The sequence below is a fragment of the Salmo salar genome, chromosome 01 (genome assembly GCF_965601325.2).
Source record: "Salmo salar chromosome 01, fSalSal1, whole genome shotgun sequence".
In the NCBI taxonomy this organism is placed as follows: Eukaryota; Metazoa; Chordata; class Actinopteri; order Salmoniformes; family Salmonidae; genus Salmo; species Salmo salar.
This window is the reverse complement of record NC_138291.1, coordinates 27,569,084-27,583,056: the sequence shown is the minus strand read 5'-3', so window position 1 is coordinate 27,583,056 and position 13,973 is coordinate 27,569,084. Positions and strand designations below refer to the sequence as shown.

Genomic DNA, 13,973 nt, shown 5'->3' with positions numbered 1-13,973 from the left:
GATTCAATGAGAAATTAACAGGCACCGCATCGATTATATGCAACGCAGGACACGCTAGATAAACTAGTAATATCATCAACCATGTGTAGTTAACTAGTGATTGTTAAGATTGATTGTTTTTTCTAAGATAAGTTTAATGCTAGCTAGCAACTTACCTTGGCTTCTTGCTGCCCTCGCGTAACAGGTAGTCAGCCTGCCACGCAGGCTCCTCGTGGAGTGCAATGTAAGGCAGGTGGTTAGAGCGTTGGACTAGTAACCGGAAGGTTGCAAAAACGAATCCCCGAGCTGACAAGGTAAAAATATGTCGTTCTGCCCCTGAACAAGGCAGTTAACCCACCGTTCCTAGGCCGTCATTGAAAATACGAATGTGTTCTTAACTGACTTGCCTAGTTAAATAAAGGTGTATAAAAACTTTTTTTTTTAAATGTGTGTGTGTGTAATCGGCTAATCGGTGTCCAAAAATACCGATTGTTATGAAAACTTGAAATCGGCCCTAATTAATCGGCCATTCCGATTAATCGGTCGACCTCTACCACAGACCCGGGTTCGATCCCAGGCTGTGTCGCAGACAGTCGCGACCGGGAGACCCATGAGGCGGCACACAATTGGCCCAGCATCGTCCAGGTTAGGGGAGGGTTTGGCCGGCTGGGATGTCCTTGTCCAATCGCACTCTAGCGACTCCTTGTGGCGGGCCGGGCGCATCCGTGCTGAATTCAGTCACCATGGTGTTTCCTCCGACACATTGGTGCAGCTGGCTTCCGGGTTAAGCGAGCAGTGTGTCAAGTAGCAGTGCGGTTTGGCGGGGTCGTGTTTTGGAGGACGCATGGCTCTCGACCTTCGCCTCTCACGAGTCCGTACAGGAGTTGCAGGGATGGGACAAGACTGTATCTACAAATTGGATATCATGAAATTGGGGAGAAAACGGGGTAAAAGTGAAATAAAAATAAATAAAAATAAGGGAACCTGACCGCGGAATTCAAGCAAACCAAACTCAGACCACATATCGAGATGGTCTCAGTTTTGGTTCGCTTTGGGGACTCTTTTGATGTGTTTGAGTTCCTTTTGGAGTCTTCGCACTCAACAAAAAATGAAGCGAACCACACCGAGTTCCCAAAAATTGTCTGAAAGGGACCAAGTGTGAAAACACCCTTACCCTACGATGTCTGGAGTGTGCTGGTTTTCTGTTCTGCTTGATAATTAATTGCACACAGGTGTTCCAGGTCTAGAGGGCAACAATGAGAAAATGGAGTGGAACTGGCTTTGAGGTCCAGAATTAAGTTTGAAGGCTCTCGAGGTCCTGTCTCCATCCACATGAAGTATGTCATTTGTATATGAACGCAATATAGCGATAAATCTATCATTTTAGGTTATAGTTTTATCTACACTCTTGTCTTTTTATTTAGTGTCATCATCAAATACAAGGTCATAGCAGACTACTAATCATGCTGTTGGATCTATCTTCTCTATTTAACATGTAGATCTCTATTCCTCTGTGCGGTGTGTAGGCCTAATTACTGATGTTAAACACTGTTGTGGTAGCCTTTGGCTCACCAAGCCCAACTCTTCCAAAAAGGGAAATGATATCTGTGCACCAGTCGTTTTGGGTCATCCTAATTCATTACATCCCACCTGATACTGATTGTTTCATTCGATCTAAGATCCTGTCTGCCTGTCTGTCCGGGGGCTCTGATTATTTTTGTTTGGTGTTATTCGAAGAGACAGCAGCGCCGCACAAAATGTATCAATCCCAATCCAATTAGCGTCATGTTAACCTGATGATGGACACCTCAAGGTGAAGCGGCCCTTGCTCAGCCGGGGCATTATCATTCCAGGCGGGGCGGCTCATCTAAATTACAATCCACCCTGGTTTTTCATTAGCTGCTAACCCCTTCACCGTGCACCACAACGCTCTGCACAGCCCAACAAGCACCCAGAAACCCAGGCTGCTCATCAGCTCTGGTGTCAGGTTCAACGAGCAGAGACAGACACTTCTACAACTGTGGACCTTCTGTGTGGGTGGGAACGCTTGGGACTGTGGTATTTGTATGCATGTTTTTCCAAAAAGATACAAGATGAAGGGCCGCTGCCCACTTGAAATGTGTTGCCTGTATTGCTCTTCATGTCCTGGTGGGTATGCTTAGCAACTGTATGAAGGAGGTGTTTTTTGTGTGGGTTTGAACAGGTGATCCCTGCTCCCCTCTTGGCCCTGCCTGAGCTTTGATTCCCTAAGAGCCTTCTTCTCTTATTACCAAGAACAAAGAGTAATTACTGGATCTGGGTGAGGCCTCTCCAGGGTCACACTGATGCTGGAGGAACATTGCTGTAGCTTCCATTGTGACATAATCTGGCTATTGTTGACTGAAAACCTCCTGAAATACTCTCCTTACCAGATAGAAGCAAAGTGACAAAAGGCCTTCAGTTGGGGCCAATCTGTTGTCGAGCTACAGTATGGGGTTGGCACGGATCCAGAACTATTGCGCAGAGCTTGTTTTGTAGACCCCCACCAAGTGCTTTTCATTATGTCTCTACAAAGTACTTCTCCCAGTTCATGGGCTTTTCTAGCTAACCTTTATGGTCTGTGTTGGGAGTGCTATCTGATCAGTGTCTTCGGTTCTTACTATGGTATTTCAGTGGTAAGTGTATAGTAATGGCAGTCAGTGAGGAAAAATATCGCCATAGTCTCTTACACATAAGGCACTCTATGATGGAAAGTTATGGACTAGGTATGGGCACTGTTAATCGAATATCCGGATATCCAAACAGATGTTCGTATTCAATTACTTGAGAGAGTGTCATCTTTGGAGATTTGGCCTATTTTAAAAATGAAAAAGATTTGTTTAAATTGTGACATTTTTACCTACAAGGATATGATATTTTAAATTCTTAATTTAATAAAACAACAAACTTTTGAGAATGTTTATAACCTTGCGTTGAGCTACTGCTGCGCATTTCTCCCTCCAGGCTGCCCTGACATCGTTATGCTGTGTTTCCTTTCAAATAGCAATTACAGGCACTCACCTAACAGAGTTTCCACAAGACTAGACAGATCAATGCAAAATACTCACCAGAAAACCTTTTTGTAACAGAATCTGTTCTATCATGGCTAAAATCAGGCTTCTCTTTTGCTGTTGCAGTTAGCCAAATAACCAGAGAAAAGCAAGCAGCCGATCTGCTGTTTACCTCTGCCATGTGTATTTGCGTCATTCTTATAGGTCAAGTCATTATTATTATCGCCTATCCGGATATCCAAAAAAATGTAATATTATTCAATTAGTAAAATAATTTCAAATGCCCAACCCTATGTGGGTTGATTCGTTTGCGTTCCAGAGAACGGTATCTTTCAGACAACAAATCCCCCATCACTCCCCCTATCCTTTTTGTTGTTGTTATTTAAAAAAAAATATTTAACCTTTATCAGTTCTTATTCTTGAACACACTTGCATGCCCGCAAACACCAACACACATACACTACCGTTCAAAAGTTTGGGGTCACTTAGAAATGTTCTTGTTTTTGAAAGAAAAGCAATTTTTTTGTCCATTAAAATAACATCAAATTGATCAGAAATACAGTGTAGACATTGTTAATGTTGTAAATGACTATTGTAGCTGTAAACGTTAGATTTTTTATGGAATATCTACATAGGCGTACAGAGGCCCATTATCAGCAACCATCACTCCTGTGTTCCAATGGCACATTGTGTTAGCTGATCCAAGTTTATCATTTTAAAAGGCTAATAGGTCATTAGAAAACCCTTTTGCAATTATGTTAGCACATCTGAAAACTGTTGTCCTGACTAAAGCAGCAATAAAACTGGCCATCTTTAGACTAGTTGAGTATCTGGAGCATGAGCATTTGGGGGTTTGATTACAGCCTCAAAATGGCCGTCTTAGGTTGTTTTCCATGCCCACAATGGAACAGATGTTGGTGTCAATTACCTCCCTGTTAGACATCTCACAAATGAAATGCATGCTTTGCATTGATAAGTGATTCTGCTCTGAAGTGAGGGACTGAGAGATGGAGTGCTGTAGCTTGTTTAAGTCTAAATCCCTGGTCAAAGCATGTTTTGACAGCATAACGTTTGTAGTGTTCCCAGTAGTGACGCACGGGTTGACTCATAACCCGTAGTTCCCGCGGTTATATCTGCAGGGCAGGCGAGTTTAGGATCATTAAATATTGTGTGGCTGAAGGGCAGGTGGGTGTTGGGAAAGAGAGAAAACAATACCTTAAATCCATAAATGTATAATTCTTGTGCAATTTACAGTGAGGGAAAAAAGTATTTGATCCCCTGCTGATTTTGTACGTTTGCCCACTGACAAAGAAATGATCAGTCTATAATTTTAATGGTAGGTTTATTTGAACAGTGAGAGACAGAATAACAACAAAATAATCCAGAAAAACGCATGTCAAAAATGTTATAAATTGATTTGCATTTTAATGAGGGAAATAAGTATTTGACCCCCTCTCAATCAGAAAGATTTCTGGCTCCCAGGTGTCTTTTATACAGGTAACGAGCTGAAATTAGGAGCACACTCTTAAAGGGAGTGCTCCTAATCTCAGCTTGTTACCTGTATAGAAGACACCTGTCCACAGAAGCAATCAAAAATCCAGAAAAAAGCATATCAAAAATGTTATAAATTGATTTGCATTTTAATGAGGGAAATAAGTATTTGACCCCTCTGCAAAACATGACTTAGTACTTGGTGGCAAAACCCTTGTTGGCAATCACAGAGGTCAGATGTTTCTTGTAGTTGGCCACCAGGTTTGCACACATCTCAGGAGGGATTTTGTCCCACTCCTCTTTGCAGATCTTCTCCAAGTCATTAAGGTTTCGAGGCTGACGTTTGGCAACTCAAACCTTCAGCTCCCTCCACAGATTTTCTATGGGATTACGGTCTGGAGACTGGCTAGGCCACTCCAGGACCTTAATGTGCTTCTTCTTGAGCCACTCCTTTGTTGCCTTGGCCGTGTATTTTGGGTCATTGTCATGCTGGAATACCCATCCACGACCCATTTTCAATGCCCTGGCTGAGGGAAGGAGGTTTTCACCCAAGATTTTACGGTACATGGCCCCGTCCATCGTCCCTTTGAAGCGATGAAGTTGTCCTGTCCCCTTAGCAGAAAAACACCCCCAAAGCATAATGTTTCCACCTCCATGTTTGACGGTGGGGATGGTGTTCTTGGGGTCATAGGCAGCATTCCTCCTCCTCCTAACACGGCGAGTTGAGTTGATGCCAAAGAGCTCCATTTTGGTCTCATCTGACCACAACACTTTCACCCAGTTGTCCTCTGAATCATTCAGATGTTCATTGGCAATCTTCAGACGGGCATGTATATGTGCTTTCTTGAGCAGGGGGACCTTGCAGGCGCTGCAGGATTTCAGTCCTTCACGGCGTAGTGTGTTACCAATTGTTTTCTTGGTGACTATGGTCCCAGCTGTCTTGAGATCATTGACAAGATCCTCCCATGTAGTTCTGGGCTGATTCCTCACTGTTCTCATGATCATTGCAACTCCACGAGGTGAGATCTTGCATGGAGCCCCAGGCCGAGGGAGGTTGACAGTTCTTTTGTGTTTCTTCCATTTGCAAATAATCGCACCAACTGTTGTCACCTTCTCACCAAGCTGCTTGGCAATGGTCTTGTAGCCCATTCCAGCCTTGTGTAGGTCTACAATCTTGTCCCTGACATCCTTGAAGAGCTCTTTGGTCTTGGCCATGGTGGAGAGTTTGGAATCTGATTGATTGATTGCTTCTGTGGACATGTGTCTTTTATACAGGTAACAAGCTGAGATTAGGAGCACTCCCTTTAAGAGTGTGCTCCTAATCTCAGCTCGTTACCTGTATAAAAGACACCTGGGATCCAGAAATCTTTCTGATTGAGAGGGGGTCAAATACTTATTTCCCTCATTAAAATGCAAATCAATTTATAACATTTTTGACATGCGTTTTTCTGGATTTTTTTGTTGTTATTCTGTCTCTCACTGTTCAAATAAACCTACCATTAAAATTATAGACTGATCATTTCTTTGTCAGTGGGCAAACGTACAACATCAGCAGGGGATCAAATACTTTTTTCCCTCACTCTATATGTATAGGCTACATTAAGGTTTTTCATTATTTTAGACTATCTGGTATTAGTGCATAAGCCTAAACTTAACTGTACGTGCGCCAAATAGACTACACGCCAATCACCAAATGCTTTTGTGAAGTTCATGTCAATCCATGGAGGCAAAACGGACATTGTCGAAGTTTAATTCATTAAGACAAAAGCTGCGAAAGGAGAGTTGAAAATTAAGGAAAGGGAGTGCCAGAAAAGTAATGTTTGGGAAAGATTTGGTGAAGTGGTAAAAGAGGATGACAGCAGTGTGTGATGATTGTGAGGTGCTATACAAATTCGACAGTCACAAAATGGGACTTCAAATAGGCCTATGGCATGTCAAGGGAACTGTAGCCTACTGTTAAGATGGGTTAAATGGAAACTGAAATCTGGACACACTCTGTAGGTCTATAAACTCTCACATAGTCTTAATATTAAATCCTGCAGAATAAAAACATCCTTGCAGTAAAATGATACATCAAATGTAGGCAAAATGTGGACTTGAGAACAGGAGTGGGGGAAAATGATTTCTTTATTTCAGCGTCTTAAAATTGTATTGGTCACATACACATGGTTAGCAGATGTTAATGCGAGTGTAGCAAAATGCTTGTGCTTCTAGTTCCGACCGTGCAGTAATATCTAACAAGTAATCTAACGATTTCACAACAACTACCTTATACACACAAGTGTAAAGGAATGATTAAGAATATGTACATATAAATATATGGATGAGCGATGGCCGAACGGCATAGGCAAGATGGTATAGAGTACAGTATATACATATGAGATGAGTAATGTAGGGTATGTAAACATTATATAAAGTGGCATTGTTTAAGTGACTAGTGATACATTTATTACATCCAATTATTAATTATTAAAGTGGTTAGAGATTGAGTCTGTATGTTGGCAGCAGCCACTCAATGTTAGTGATGGCTGTTTAACAGTCTGATGGCCTTGAGATGATAGCTGTTTTTCAGTCTCTCGGTCCCAGCTTTGATGCACCTGTACTGATCTCGCCTTCTGGATGATAGCGGGGTGAACAGGCAGTGGCCCGAGTGGTTGTTGTCCTTGGTTATCTTTTTGGCATTCCTGTGACATTGGGTGGTGTAGGTGTCCTGGAGGGCAGGTAGTTTGCCCCCGGTGATGTGTTGTGCAGACCTCACCACCCTCTGGAGAGCCTTCCGGTTGTGGGCGGAGCAGCTGCCGTACCAGGAGGTGATTCAGCCCGACAGGATGCTCTCGATTGTGCATCTGTAAAAGTTTGTGAGTGTTTTTGGTGACAAGCCAAATTTCTTCAGCCTCATGAGGTTGAAGAGGCGCTGTTGCGCCTTCTTCAGCACGCTGTCTGTGTGGGTGGACCATTTCAGTTTGTCTGTGATGTGTACACTGAGGAACTTAAAACTTTCTACCTTCTCCACTACTGTCCCATCGATGTGGATAGGGGGGTGCTCCCTCTGCTGTTTCCTGAAGTCCACGATCATCTCCTTTGTTTTGTTGATGTTGAGTGAGAGGTTATTTTCCTGACACCAGGAAACCCTTGAGACACCTGAGAGAATGTGAATGCTCAGATACCATCTGTAGAGGTGCTGTCTTTATCAGCATCATAAAAGCTGATAGTATTTCAACCACATGAAATATGCATCGAAGCCGAACTCAGATCTAATCAGAAACACGTTGGGTCGTTTTCACAGCTTTCTATTTCCTTACAACCAGTCAAACAGCTGTCATTTGGACATTTTGCAAAGAAAAACATTCCTTTTTTTGTGTGTATGTGTGTGTTATTGCATTGCTCCGTGAAATAAGATGACAGAGAGAACTTTACCAGTGTCAACTAGATTGAAGCATTCATTCTATCGATCTATTACATTATTCTGTTGAGCAAGGGTTTATTTAGTGTTCTAGGGCAATGACAATAGAGAAGGTGCATGTATTTTAATTATAGACTAACAAATAGCCCACCAAAATGACGGAAATTATACGCAGAATCATACACTATATATACAAAAGTGTGTGGACACCCCTTCAAATTAGTAGATTTGGCTATTTCAGCCACACCCGTAGCAGACAGGTGTATAAAATTGAGCACACCGCCATGCAATCTCCATAGACAAACATTGGCAATAGAATGGCCTTACTGAAGTGCTCAGTGACTTTCAAAGTGGCACCATAATAGGATGTCACCTTTCCAACAAGCCAGTTCATCAAATTTCTGCCCTGCTAAAGCTGTCCCGGTCAACTGTAAGTGCTGTTATTATGAAATGGAAACGTCTAGGAGCAACAACAGCTCAGCCACAAAGTGGTAGGCCACACAAGCTCACAGAACCCGACTGCTGAAGTGCATAATGCGTATAAATCGTCTGTCCTTGGTTGCAACACTCACTAATGAGTTCCAAACTGCCTCTGAAAGAAAAGTCAGCACAAGAACTGTTCTTCGGCAGCTTCATGAAATGGGTTTCCATGGCCAAGCAGGCACACACAAGCCTAAGATCACCATGGGCGATGCACTTCGGCTGGAGTGGTGTAAAGCTCGCCGCTATTGGACTCTGGAGCATTGGAAACACTTTCTCTGGAGTGATGAATCCCGGTTCACCATCTGGCAGTCCAACGGATGAATCTGGGTTTGGCTGATGCCAGGAGAATGCTACCAGTCCCAATGCATAGTGCCAACTGTAAAGTTTGGTGGAGTAGGAATAATGTTCTGGGACTGGAATTCTGGATTTCCTGCTTATTCTGGGAAATCTCCAACTGGGACTTCGGGAAAACCAGGGAATTTATTGAAAGTTCACGGAATTTTGCAACCCTAGCTACAACATACAATGAAATTCTAGACGTTTCTGTGCTTCCAACTTTGTGGCAACAATTTGGGGATGGCCCTTTCCTCTTTCAGCGTGACAATGCCCCCGTGCACAAAGCGAGGTCCAAACAGAAATTGTTTGTCGAGATCGGTTTGGAAGAACTTGACTGGCCTGCACAGAGCCCCGACCTCAACCCCATCAAACATCTTTGGGATGAATAGGAATGCCGACTGCGAGCCAGACGTAATCGCCAAACATCAGTGCCCGACCTCACTAATGCTCTTGTGGCTGAATGCAAGCAAGTCCCCGCATAGCAATGTTCCAACATCTAGTGGAAAGCCTTCCCAGAAGAGTGGAGGCTGTTATAGCAGCAAAGGGAGGGACCAACTCCATATTAATGCCCATGATTTTGGAATGAGAAGTTTGCCAAGCAGGTGTCCACATACTTTTGGTCATGTAAAGTATCTAAATCAGGCAGCAACAAAAAACCTGCACTCCCTGTAAAAAAATCTTTCATTTGACTAGCCTGTAGCGCATTTTCTATATTTGCTGGTTAGGGTTGGGTGTGGATTTTCACTATCACACATAGTCGGGCGGATGGGTTATTAGCAATTGTGGGCAGGTGAACAAACAGCGGACCCGTGCATCACTAGTTCCCAGAAGCATATAGAGAATCAGTGGAAATACTTTCAATTAACAAATTATTTTTAGGTAGGTTACCTCAAGTTGAATAAGAGGTGCTACAAAACGTTTCTGAAATGTTCAGTTGTTGATATTTACGTTGTATCATTTGTTCATTCTCCAGCCAGGGAGATGACCAGGGGAAAGTTCCTGAACATCCTGGAGAGACCCAAGAAGTGAAGACCCCAGGAATGCTCTTTACACAGTATGTGTCTGCAAAGAGAGTAATACAACACCCAGACGACTGACTTAAGACTCAGAATCAGACTTATGCCTTTATGTATACACTCATACTACAACCATCATCAAGTTCCTGGACTTTTCATTTAAATAGAGACAGTTGGGCTAAATTCACTCACTGCAGAGTTCTCCTCTAACAGACCCTACACACTCTATGCAAATGGGGAGTGTCGTATATGATCCGTTCCAGAATTTGAGCCACACAAAGTACGTAGAACATTATGTATTTGGAGCATTATTTTCACCTCCTGTTGCATAATTAGGTGAGACAATGTCTCGGACTGTTCCCGGCTGGAGATGTCGCTCTGGGAGCGCTCACTCTCCACAAGTTACACATCTCCACAGGCCACTAATAAGCCTCTAATTGTCTTTCCAATTGACACGGACAGAGGCAGCCACTGTCCAAAGGGCTGCACCCCCTGCCTCGTTTGCTGTCGTTTGCGTAAAGTGTGTAACGTCCTTAAGAGTCCAAGGGCTGCAACACTTTTCACCTCCTGTGGTCCTCAAAAACAGTTCCATTTACTTTTATAATGATTTGAAATGGTGAGTCGCTTTCAATTTCCTTTTTAGCTAGCTCGTAGGACTGTTTTGTAAATGAGTGTATATTCTGTATTTATTCGTATTTTTATTTGTATTTGTAGCATTATTTACATTTTGGCAATTTGTAGAAGAAAATTATTTAATAAAGTCTTAAAATTGAAAATATTTTTCCTCCCTCATTTTAGAGCTGGGCGATATGGCCAAAATATCATATCAAAGTATTATTTTTTTTAAATTTGACGGTATGACGGTAGTTTATGTTTTTAAATAAGAAGAGTTTTACATTTGCTTCATGAGTAGTGCTTGACCCTAGGGTTGCAACACATACATTCTAAATTATTTTAATGGGTCTTTATCCATTCTGATTGTTTTATAATGTTCAATTAAACTTCAACCCAAAATAATTTATCAATTTCTGCATTTCCTGCACTGATTTTGAGATCATTTCCATGCTGCCAAGTAGAGCTACACATATGGGCAATCAATCTAGGCCTTATTTTTAACCAAATGTTGCAATTGCGATTTGACTTGTGATTTAGAGCAAAACACTTGGGTGAACTGTTGGAATCATGGAAATAGAATGATTATTCTAATTCTATAGTTAGAATATAATAGTGTGCACTTTGAATAATGTTGTTTGACTTGACAACGAATGAAAATGCCAGGGAGGAGTTGTGACAGGGTAGGATCCAAAGTTTTGATAAGTGTTTCCAAGGGAACTTGCACTATAAGCTTTGGTTACATTGAATGTTTTCTCTAATCTACTTCACGTAGGTTACATTCTTGTTTCGCGTATTCCTCTATGATTTAGAAGACACTGTTGCACAAACAACTTGCTGATTTAGGTCTACGCCATCATTGCTATTATCAGGCTGTATAGCTAATTACGTTTGCTCGGACAGTACATATATTAGCCAGCTAACTAGTGATTAGCATTAGCGGCTAACAAGATTTAGGCCAAACTTGCTAAGAAAAAACAAACCAGCTGTTTGCAGATGTAAGAAACACAAACTAATAGTGTAATTATAGAACGCTAGTGGATTTATATTAAGAAGCAAAGTGAAAACGGCATCGTCATCAACATTGACCATGCAGACTGAACGCACGTTTCTGGTGGTCGAGGAACAACAAATACGCTCCTTGACTGACGGGACGGGGCTAGGTCTGTGTGGAAAGCGGCAGAGAGATGACTCATGTAGCAAAGTAAACGATACTGAACAAAAAATATAAACGCAACCTGCAACAATTTCAAAGATTCTACCGAGTTACTGTTCATATAAGGAAATCAGTCAATTGAAATACATTCATTAGGCCATAATCTATGGATTTCACATGATTGGGCAGGGCGCAGCCATGGGAGGCATAGACGCACCCACTGGGGAGCCAGGTCCAGCCAATCAGAATTAGTTTTTCCATACAAAAAGGCTTTATTAGAGACATAAATACTCCTCAATTTAATCAGCTGTCCGGTCCGCAGGTGAAGAATCCAGATTGGGAGGTCCTGTTCTGGCATGGTTAAGAGAAAAAAGCTTTTTGTGTGTGTGTAACCGATGTGAAATGGCTAGTTAGTCAGCGGTGGTGCGCGCTAATAGCGTTTCAATCGGGTGACGTCACTCACGCTTAGACCTATACTGTTACATATGGAAAATGTATGGGATCTATTATTTCAGCTCATAAAACATGGGACCAACAATTTACATGTTGCGTTTATATTTTTGTTCAGTATATAAAAATGGACTTTACACACAGCTTATCACATTTAGCAAACCAAACATTGAAATACCGTTATAGAAGATAAAGTAAAAACCCAAACCGGTCCGTGCATCGATACCGGTATAGCTGAAAAATCTGGACCCCTACAAATCAGCCGGGCTAGAAAATCTGGACCCTTTCTTTCTAAAATTATCTGCCGAAATTGTTGCAACCCCTATTACTAGCCTGTTCAACCTCTCTTTCGTGTCGTCTGAGATTCCCAAAGATTGGAAAGCAGCTGCGGTCATCCCCTTCTTCAAAGGGGGGGACACTCTTGACCCAAATTGCTACAGACCTATATCTATCCTACCCTGCCTCTCTAAAGTCTTCGAAAGCCAAGTCAACAAACAGATTACTGACCATTTCGAATCCCACCGCACCTTCTCCGCTATGCAATCTGGTTTCAGAGCTGGTCATGGGTGCACTTCAGCCACGCTCAAGGTCCTAAACGATATCTTAACCGCCGTCAATAAGAAACAATACTGTGCAGCCGTATTCATTGACCTGGCCAAGGCTTTCGACACTGTCAATCACCACATCCTCATCAGCAGACTCAACAGCCTTGGTTTCTCAAATGATTGCCTCGCCTGGTTCACCAACTACTTCTCTGATAGAGTTCAGTGTGTCAAATCAGAGGGCCTGTGGCAGTCTCTATGGGGGTGCCACAGGGTTCAATTCTTGGGCCGACTCTTTTCTCTGTATACATCAATGATGTCGCTCTTGCTGCTGGTGAGTTTCTGATCCACCTCTACGCAGACGACACCATTCTGTATACTTCTGGCCCTTCTTTGGACACTTAACTGCCCTCCAGATGAGCTTCAATGTCATACAACTCTCCTTCCGTAGCCTCTAACTGCTGTTAAATACAAGTAAAACTAAATGCATGCTCTTCAACCCATCGCTGCCCGCACCTGCCCGCCCGACTAGCATCACTACTCTGGACGGTTCTGACTTAGAATATGTGGACAACTACAAATACCTAGGTGTCTTGTTAGACTGTAAACTCTCCTTCCAGACTCACATCAAACATCTCCAATCCAAAGTTAAATCTAGAATTGGCTTCCTATTTCGCAACAAAGCATCTTTCACACATGCTGCCAAACATACCCTTGTAAAACTGACCATCCTACCGATCCTCGACTTCGGCGATGTCATTTACAAAATAGCCTCCAATACCCTACTCAATAAATTGGATGTAGTCTATCACAGTGGCATTCGTTTTGTCACCAAAGCCCCATATACTACCCACCACTGCGACCTGTATGCTCTCGTTGGCTGTCCCAAGCTTCATACTTGTCGCCAAACCCACTGGCTCCAGGTCATCTACAAGACCCTGCTAGGTAAAGTTCCCCCTTATCTCAGCTCGCTGGTCACCATAGCAGCACCCACCTGTAGCACGCGCTCCAGCAGGTATATCTCTCTGGTCACCCCCAAAGCCAATTCCTCCTTCGGCCACCTCTCCTTTCAGGTCTCTGCTGCCAATGACTGGAACGAACTACAAAAATCACTAAAACTGGAAACACTTATCTCCCTCACTAGCTTTAAGCACCAGCTGTCAGAGCAGCTCACAGATTACTGCACCTGTACATAGCTCATCTATAATTTAGCCCAAACAACTACCTCTTCCCCTACTGTATTTATTTATTTATTTTGCTCCTTTGCACCCCATTATTTCTATTTCTACTTTGCACTTTCTTCCACTGCAAATCTACCATTCCAGTGTTTTACTTCCTATATTGTATTTACCTCGTCACCATGGCCTTTTTTGCCTTTACCTCCCTTATCTCACCTCATTTGCTCACTTTGTATATAGACTTATTTTTCTACTATATTATTGACTGTATGTTTGTTTTACTCCATGTGTAACTCTG

General features: G+C 42.6%; 1 protein-coding gene across 3 annotated transcripts in view; it reads left to right on the top strand.

Annotated features, from left to right (window-relative positions):
• Positions 1–10,513, top strand: part of LOC106589484 (protein lin-52 homolog) — a 31,074-nt gene extending 20,561 nt beyond the window's left edge. For all 3 annotated transcript variants that reach the window (XM_014179611.2, XM_045716031.2, XM_045716037.2), the window contains one exon: positions 9,695–10,513. In XM_014179611.2, coding sequence (XP_014035086.1) covers positions 9,695–9,750 — 56 coding nt within the window. In that variant the 3' untranslated portion in view covers positions 9,751–10,513. The remainder of the gene's footprint in view (positions 1–9,694) is intronic.
• Positions 10,514–13,973: the final 3,460 nt, after the last annotated feature.